Below are 8820 nucleotides of genomic sequence, written 5' to 3' on the forward strand. Positions count from 1 at the left end.
ATGAGATGAGTATATCTAATTCTATTTTTCCTACAACATTATTAAAAGACTTCTTTTGAAATAATTAGTTAAAAATTTAAGTTCAATAACGAGTTTGATTTGTTATTTTTAATTTATTACAAATAAAAGAGATTTTGTGTGATGTTATGACATCATATAATAAAGAAATTTTTAAAAAATCAGTACATGAAGTTTGGTCCATTAGGAATTTAGTTATTAAACTTTTGAAACTATAATTTAAGTATATGAACTGTCGAAACCGACCCACTTACGTACAAGCCGTTAAGTACTCTGTAACGGAGGATGCCATTAACATATAAATGAAGGGTGGAAATGTAGTTTCCGTTCGGGCTCTCATCCCTCGTGTTCTTTCTCACGTTCTCCGTCCTGCTCTCTCTCTCTCTCTCTCTCTATGTTGCAATCTCTCTCTATCCGCCATCGTTGAAAGCCGACGACGACATTTTCCTTCCAAGCAGAAAGAAAGAAACCAACATCTCAAGCAGCGTCAATCCCAACCGGATCTAGGTTCAACTCGAAGAAGAAAATTAGGAGGAGCATGCGATTCATGGCGGCTCACTCTCTCCAGATCATTGTTGTCGTCGTCTCCGATCAGTAAAAGTGTTTTTTTATGCGTGAGATAGAGATAGATTAGGAGCCTGATGAGGTGGTCGGCAACTCTCTTCTTCCCTTCTTGGGAATCTCCACCAAATGCCCCTGGGTTTACAGTGGGTGCAAATATTTTGACGATGTGCACTAGTCTATGAAACTGGATCAAATTGTAATTATCCTTTGTAATTTATATTAATTTATGACTTTTAACTATAAAAAGAGGAAATTAGATAATATATAACTGAATGACAAAATTACCCTTGAATGTATACCATAAAAAAATGTAAACTAACAAATTACGTAACATAATATATTAAAAGTATATCTGTTATCATACGTCATGTACTTATACGATATTTTGGAAAGTTTAATAACTAAAATTTTTAGTATAGAAAACTTCATGTAATGTTCTTGTCTATAATGAATTATCCTTTTAATTTCTTAATTTCAAAATTTTAATCTTATATAATTTAAGCCGGCTCAATTCTAGTTTGAGCTCGTCTAATAAAATGAGCCGCTCCGAGCCCAATTCGAGATTTTTCACGCCGAGCTGAGTTTGAATATGAACGACGAAAATCAAATTTTAGCTCGACTCGAGCTCGATCGAATGAAAATGAATCAAATATGAACAACCTAGTATTCGTCTCGGTTTGCCTTATTTACACCCCTAACCGTGAGGCGAATTTTGTGGCAAATCTCTTGGTTTTTCTGGTATTTTTTCGTCTGTCTCTTTTAGTTTAGTTTAACTATATTTTTTTGTCAGTGACTCAGTTTTCAGCTCAAAAAGAAAGTTTATAGAGACTTTGTGTTGTGTTGTAGATTTTGTTTTTTTTATTTCTTCATAATATCTTATTAATGAACATATGCATGGCAGATGACCGTCCCATCCACTCGGAAACTGATTGCTCTTCCCTAGCTCGACCACCCGGAATATAAAAACCCGTTTAGGATTCAAGTAAATACAATGAAAATATAACAGTGTGCTAGCTTCCTCGTGCTATTCAGCAATTTTGTAGGAGCTGACAACCATACCAGTGAAAACGCCAAATAACAACCAAAAGCTAGCAAATGCAGCTCTGCATGCACACGTGGCCCAGCCCGTGAGAAGGTAGACACTTCTCTGCATGGAAGATCAGGACTGAACCAGAATGCCATAAATAATCAAATATGTAAAAGGTCAACTTTTGGTCGCACACCAGTCCAAACCCCAAACTCATCGGACAGCTGCTGCCATTAAATCTCTCATCTATATATTCATAGTTTTATCTTACCAGGAAGAAAATCAATCATATACTATTCACTTCCCAGTAAATTCAAATCTCCTTATCATTATAATATCATCATTTTAGATTCAAAACTTCACAACCAGAACCATCCAAGCTGCTTCTCCTTCTAAACTATTTGTTCCCTTCTCCTTCTTCCTCTTCCTCCTCTCTGCAACTCTCGTATGCCCTCCTCACCTTGAGATCTTCACCCGAGGAAATCAGAACCTTCCTCACTCTTTCTTCAACCGCTATATATAGTAACCAACGAACTTCTTAACCGTTCAGTTCACTTTTTATACCTTCTTTAGTCTCATTGATATTCTCTATCAATGGCTTTAGTAACTCCACCGTGCTCGGATATTCCAAAGCCGAGAAAGTCAGCTATGATTCAGAAGAAGCAGTTGATGCTCAAAGACTATCTGATAGACGATCTGAGCTCCTGCTCATCCAGCGGCTTCAAATCCTTCCCACGCCGCCAATGCTGCACAACCTTAAGATTTCTCCTCGAAATCGACCTCAAATCCTCCTCCCGGCCACAACTGCCGCCCCAGCGGTCCATTCAAAACCACAATAACCTCAAGAGTCAGAATCCAAAGCAATTACTCCGACGGAGCCGCTCCAGAGCCGCCGCTTCCAACACCTTCTCCGCTCTCCAAAGAGCTTCCGGCGCCGTCATCAACGCCTTCAGAAACTTGCAGTTTCACTCTGTCAAGTCCACTTCATCGTCTGTACAAAGCAGTGCTCGAAAAGGAGGACTAGTTTTGCTTCTGCCTCGCAGCATTTCCCGGCGTTTGTGGAGGAAGAACTTCCAGACAAAAGTAGAAGAAGAGAAGGACGTGGGAAGGTGGAGATCATTCCGAGAACTTCTGCAGGAGAAAGATACGCCGTCCGATGAGACCACAGCCAGTACAGAAAGTACCGACAGTAAAAGCAACAGTAACAGTTGGGGGGAGAGTGAGTTTAGTTTGAACTCGGAGAGTTCAATCGGTAGCCACGTGTCGACGGAAGGTAAAAGTTGTTCACCAGAAAATAAGAAAATCAGCGCAAGAGTTGGCGTAACAGCCGGTGAGGATTCCATTGAAACACCAACCACCGGCACCTCCAGCAGCTCACCTCATAACACAAAGGTAAGCCGCAGATTGGGGTGTTGTTTAATGCTTCGCGTGTGCATGTTAATTAGTTAATAAGTTGTCTCTCTTTGTCTGTTGGTAATGATCGACCGGTCCATTTCATGTTTGTTATAACTTCTAAGAGCTTCAAAATTAATTTTGGTTTAATGATGAATGAAGCACCGTAAAACAACGTTTGCGTAGACTAAACACTCAGATATGAAGCGTAAGTAATCTATGTTTTGCATTGGTACCAGAAACGAGTAAATTAGATTAATTGATCATGTATGGACAGTATGGTATCATTGGTATGTAAAGTCTACATTATAAGTTAGTACTTTGGAGTATTGAAGTTTTATTTTTTGCAAAACAGTAAAACTTCGCTTGGCGAAAAATGAAATTTCAATACTCCTTGTACCATCTTATAATGTTGTAGACTCTAGAGTACCATACATACGTAGCTCGTAGAACTGCAAGGAAGAGGCTAGCTGGCTGTGGGGGCTTGGAAAATTGCGATTGCATGCGTTTCTCACGTGTGGGGTATCTCTAGGGAAAATGAATTTAGCTGCATCTTGCTGCCTCGAGTATTTCTAGGCCTGGGATCCTGCCACGTGCTCTCTGATTCCGGGATCTACGGTATTTGAATTTGCTAGACTAGCTAGTCCAGTCGGGTATCAGACAGTGGACCATGGCGTTATATGCCTGGATCTAGCGTTGTGTTGATACAATGATACTTGATAGTAACGGGGCGTTTAAGTGGGAATGGCGCGGTTGGTGCGCGTAGTAAAGCGACTAAAGGCAGGTCCCATGGGGGTAGTTTTGGTAATTCAATGGCGGTCGTCGATGACAAGGAGGTGTTGAGAGCTGAGGGTTTGGTTTAGTCGTTTTTCTGGTGGGTTGGCGGTTTTAAGCATCTCTAACTGCCACTTGTATTTTATGTTTTTTTTTTCTTTTTAATAAGTATTTTTATGCCTCTTTGTAGGGTGGCAGTGGCAAATATTTTTTCATTTCGAAAACATTATTCTATATAGTATTGTCTAAAAACGAATCTGTAGATTTGATTATTGAATTAATTAAAAAAAGAACCAATGTCTGAATATTATATAGTATGCTGATTACATTGCAGAATCAAAGTGTTACATAGTTTATTGTCAACCATCAAGAGAAAAAAAAGTTATCTTCAACATTGTTCGTAAAATGTCTAACTCGATTGGGAATCAAGATTCTTAAATCTAGTTTGAGTTTGGACACATATGACATTGTAAAGTGCTCTTGTTTATAGATGAACGAATTGAAAATGCGGGAGTAGATTTTGTTTTCCTATGGACACCCTCATTGTCTTTCTTATGAAGCTAATTGTTGAAAGATTCCTAAATCTAATAGGAGTGGCTGAACAAAGAGGAGGAGAAGGAACAATTTAGTCCCGTTTCGGTGCTCGACAGACCATTTGAAGATGAAGACGATGAGAGTAGCAGTAGCAGCCCTCCTTTTCGATGTAGACTTGCTCGAATGGAAGGTACTTATTAAGTGCAGCCCTTTTCCAGTCCATTCTTGAAAAGTATCGATTAGCTTCATGATCGAATCTAACTCATGCATGTGTATGAAAATGTGAACAGGTACACAGCTCATGCAGAAAATCAGACGATTCGAGAACCTCGCTAAACTGGAGCCAATCAACTTGGAAAGACGAATGGTAATGTCAGAGGTCGACGATGAAGATGAACGAGATAACAAAACGGCAGAGAAGGCCGGAAAGCTAGTGAAGCAGTTTATCATCGAAACAAGTAGTTATGTGCTATCAAATGGTTTAGTGTATATGAAGGCAGATAAGCTACCGGTGGATTTGTTCATGGAGAGGAGTACTGTGAAAGACAGCGAGAAAAATGTGGTGATGGAAGAGGTATTGAAGGTAGCAGAGGAGTGGGTGAATGGAGAGTCACACATGTTGTCGAGTTGGGAGGTCGAAAATGGCAGACAAGTTTATGTTAATGATATGGACAATAAGTACTGTGGGAAGTGGATGCAATTGGATGAACAAGAAAAAGAGGTGGGTTTGGAGTTGGAGGTTGAGGTATGGAATTTTTTGCTCGACGAATTCCTGCTTGATCTAGTTAGCTAGATAGTGAATAGGTCGCTTGGTTAGTATGGAGTAGGAAGAAATTCTCGTATACAACCTTTTACATGTACAATTCATTTTTCACATTTTATTTCCATATCGATTTGTGAGAATAAGGTTGTTTTTTTTTTACGTTGTACACGAGAATTACCTTGAACAAAACTAGCATCTCAACACATGTTTGCGTGTACAATTCATCTTTCACTATTTATTTCCATATCGATTTGTAAGAATAAGGTTGTTTTTTTTTCCGGTTGTACACGAAAATGACTTTGAACAAAATGGGCTTGATCGGTATTTCAAATCAGGCAGGTCATTGGCTAGAATGGCTACATACATTTCTAGGTTGAAACAAGAAGGATGAATTTTCGAACTTATGAGGAATAGCAGTTGTGATCCCTTACACAATTTGTGAATGATCCTTCTCATTATAATGAGTGACTCTACATCCCCACTTTGAGGAGTTTGAGCATTGTCTTCCAAGGTTATTTCTTACGATAAGTCGTAAATATATAATTCGCATCGCATATCACGTGATATGAAGTTATGAAATGGCTAAGACATATGATCACTATTATGGATACAGTAACTAGCTAGTTACAATGAGTCATCATAAAATTTGTGCATTATCTAATATCTTTCTTTTCGAGCTATTAAATGAAAGAAAATTAAGAACATTTCAAATTAGTCAAGAATTTATATGATAAATCAAAATTCAAATGGAGAAATGCCCATTATATGATTATCATAAGTAAAACACAGTTAGCCTTGATTGGTCACTTTTTTACTGCAGTTCTCCCACCAATACAAAAGCAAAAAGCCGAACCAAAACCTTACCCATTCAGTAATTATTTCTTTCGCCAATAAAAATTCAAACTGCTTGACAACATAAACCACCTCTTTTCGTCTTCAATTGCTCATTGATTCATTTCTGACGAATCCTAAGGCTCCGGAGTCTTCCTCCATTAAATGCCTGCATTTCTCAATTAACTGCAGAGCTACATTGCCATTTGCCACCTTCTCTCTAATAGAACAGAGAGCTTGATCATCTTTTCCTGGGTAAAAGTGTAAAACACATGAAGCTTTTACGGGCTCTTCGTCTGGAAACAAGGTCTGATATTTCTATACAATCTGATTCTGTTACATTTCTTCCCCCAATAAACCGACCCTTTTTGGCTATAGTTTACAGCATTGCGTCTGAAAACTGTAGTCTTTGAGTTTTAAGAGTGGTGCCAATTATTGGGTTTCGATTGCCAATATTTGAAGATGAAGAATGAGGATCAAGCTAGGTTTATGTTTGGAATTTCACTCTCGGAGAGGCCTGTGTGGCAACAATTCATCATTTGCTCTTCTGGGTTCTTCTTTGGTTATCATGTCAATGGCATTTGCGAGGTTAGTGTCTAATTAAATTTGATCATTATGCTTTATGTACGAATATTTCTTCATTAACTAATAATACTAATTGTTGTTTTCGAACATATCCTAGATTCTGCTTTGTTGTTGCTCTTAAGTTCTTTGACTGGTGAAAATGTAGGGGGATAAATTGGATTGAATATGAGTTTAGTGTATTTTGTTCCTAATGCTGGTGTCGTGGCTAGCTTTGATCCTAAGGCTTAAGAAAATTTTTAATTTACTTTTTCTATAATGAACTTTATTCAGCTGCCAAGAATTTGGGACAATGTTTAGGTAAAAATGTGTTTTCACTAACTTGTTCTAGTTTTCAAAGGCAAAATCAGCTTTTCCTAGTTGTCACGTTTGTATCTAAATTGGTTCAGTTCTGAGTTATTCTGTCACTGTTTGTTGTCTTCCACAAACAGAGTTTAGAATAAAATGCATTGGTGAGGTCGGCTTCTCATTTGCCGCCTTATAATTGTGCCTGAAGTCACATTTTTCATGTTGTTAACATGTCTTCCTTAAATCTCAGTAATACGTGTATAATCGTCTACAATTCAGGTTACTCCACCTTGCTCAAACCATATTATAGTCCGATGTGCTTTGATCGCTCCTAGAGTTTCAACATTATGTCCACTCAACTAATTTTATCTAAAACTGCAGCTATGGATGGTACTTTACATTTGTTCAAGGATTTGTATACCTGGGGCTCATATATACCTTCAAGGTTTTACCACCAAGAAGATGGTGAACCCTTGGAAAACATATGTGTAGCTCTCTGCTGTCTTTATGGGTTCTCATGGTTTGACCAAGGGATCCTTAGCTTGGCTCAATTATCCTGCACAGATAATGTTAGAGTCCACAAAGGTGATTCAGTAAATAAATCAACATGGTTTGCTTTTGGTTTTGTGTTGGATCTTTGAGCCTCAATCTGATGACATTATGACATTGTGATTATGTATATTCAGATTCTGCCAGTGATGGTGATGGGTGCACCTCAATACTTCTAGTGATTGGTCTCATTATTTTCACATTAGCAGATGCAAACACATCTCCCAACTTTAGAATATTGGGTGTGGTGATGATATCAGGTGCTCTGATCATTGATGCTTTCCTTGGGAATGTACAAGAAGCAATTTTTACCATGAACCCTGACACCACACAGGTGATCTTTCAGTAATTTCTCTACTAGTCTTTCAAGTGGTTTATCGGACTTGTGATGAAGCCTGTGTTGTAATGACATGTTACTTATTGTTGAGTGCAGACAGATATGTTGTTCTGCTCAACAGTAGTTGGGCTGCCAATGCTACTTCCACCCATGATTCTTACTGGAGAACTGTTTAGGGCCTGGATTCTTGCGCTGCGGTTAGTGATGCGCTGATGCTTAATCTTCAGTTCATTTTTGAGGAGAGTGATGTTTGTGTTTCTCTCAAGAAAGTAGTAATACACCAACCATGCCGTCCATATGGCTTTCTTAGTAGAGATCCCTTTTGTAAGGCAAGCTTTTGACATTTTATTTAGTAATGTTTGTGTTTCTCTCAAGAAAGTAGTAATGCACCAACTTATGTTTATGCTGCTTTTTGTCTGTGCTTGCAGCATCCTTATTTGTATGGAGTGTTGGACAAGTAACTGTGCTATCCCTCATTGCCCTTTTTGGAGCTGGTACCACTGCCATGGTAGTTTTCTCCATCTCATTACCTTCCTCACTCTAATTTTCATATCATAAAAAAGATAAAGACACTCATCAATTCTACTGTGTTATGGACTTAGGTCACTAATAATTGATTCCGGCATTGTTCAGGTTACTACTGCCAGAAAGGCGGTGACATTGTTGCTGTCGTACATAATATTCACTAAGCCAATGACAGAAGAGCATGGGACATGGTTACTGCTCATAGCGCTGGGAATCATACTGAAGATGGTGCCGGAAAACCAGGTTAACAAGCATGCTAAATCTTTCAAAGAAGTACTGATGAAGGTCCCGGAAGCAAAGATTTCCAGGACGATGGGGAGAACAAGGCCTTTGTGTAAATATGGGGATCTCCAGCAATTTCTTCCACTCTTTTCTTCTATAGGCAGTAATTTTTTAACTTCTTCCATCATTTTTATTAAGTTTCATCTTGTTGTATGAAAATAAGGTGTTCGGTTTTTTAGCACAAAAGTTGGAGCAGATTGTACACCGTAGTAGTGATAATACTTCATTCGCACTACAGAATCATATCAGTGCTCTTTTGAACCTTGATATCTTTTATAACTAAATAATGGGCAACGTCTTATATATTCAAAATACCGGTATTTTAACGTGTTAATAATATATTGGGCAAATTAT

At 38.3% G+C, this 8820-nt stretch overlaps 1 protein-coding gene and 1 pseudogene across 1 annotated transcript; both read left to right on the plus strand.

Annotated features, from left to right (window-relative positions):
- The first annotated feature begins 2266 nt into the window (after positions 1–2266).
- Positions 2267–5102, plus strand: LOC126795439 (uncharacterized). The gene is made up of 5 exons (XM_050522280.1): positions 2267–3001; positions 3420–3516; positions 3725–3858; positions 4367–4499; positions 4600–5102. Exons 1-5 carry the CDS (start codon positions 2279–2281, stop codon positions 5100–5102), a joined length of 1590 nt encoding a protein of 529 aa, XP_050378237.1. The 5' UTR covers positions 2267–2278.
- Positions 5103–6365: 1263 nt separating this feature from the next.
- Positions 6366–8522, plus strand: LOC126794603 (UDP-galactose/UDP-glucose transporter 4-like; annotated as a pseudogene).
- The last annotated feature ends 298 nt before the right edge of the window (positions 8523–8820 follow it).

Source organism: Argentina anserina, chromosome 5, assembly GCF_933775445.1.
Source record: "Argentina anserina chromosome 5, drPotAnse1.1, whole genome shotgun sequence".
Lineage (NCBI taxonomy): Eukaryota > Viridiplantae > Streptophyta > Magnoliopsida > Rosales > Rosaceae > Argentina > Argentina anserina.

Bases quoted from the DNA above. Each gene is read 5' to 3' on its own strand.
- LOC126795439 (XM_050522280.1), top strand. From the start codon at position 2,279: ATGCTCAAAGACTATCTGATAGACGATCTGAGCTCCTGCTCATCCAGC. The intron at 3,517-3,724 runs GTGTGGGGTATC...GATACTTGATAG, and splicing joins CGATTGCATGCGTTTCTCAC to TAACGGGGCGTTTAAGTGGG. The intron at 4,500-4,599 runs GTACTTATTAAG...AAATGTGAACAG, and splicing joins TAGACTTGCTCGAATGGAAG to GTACACAGCTCATGCAGAAA.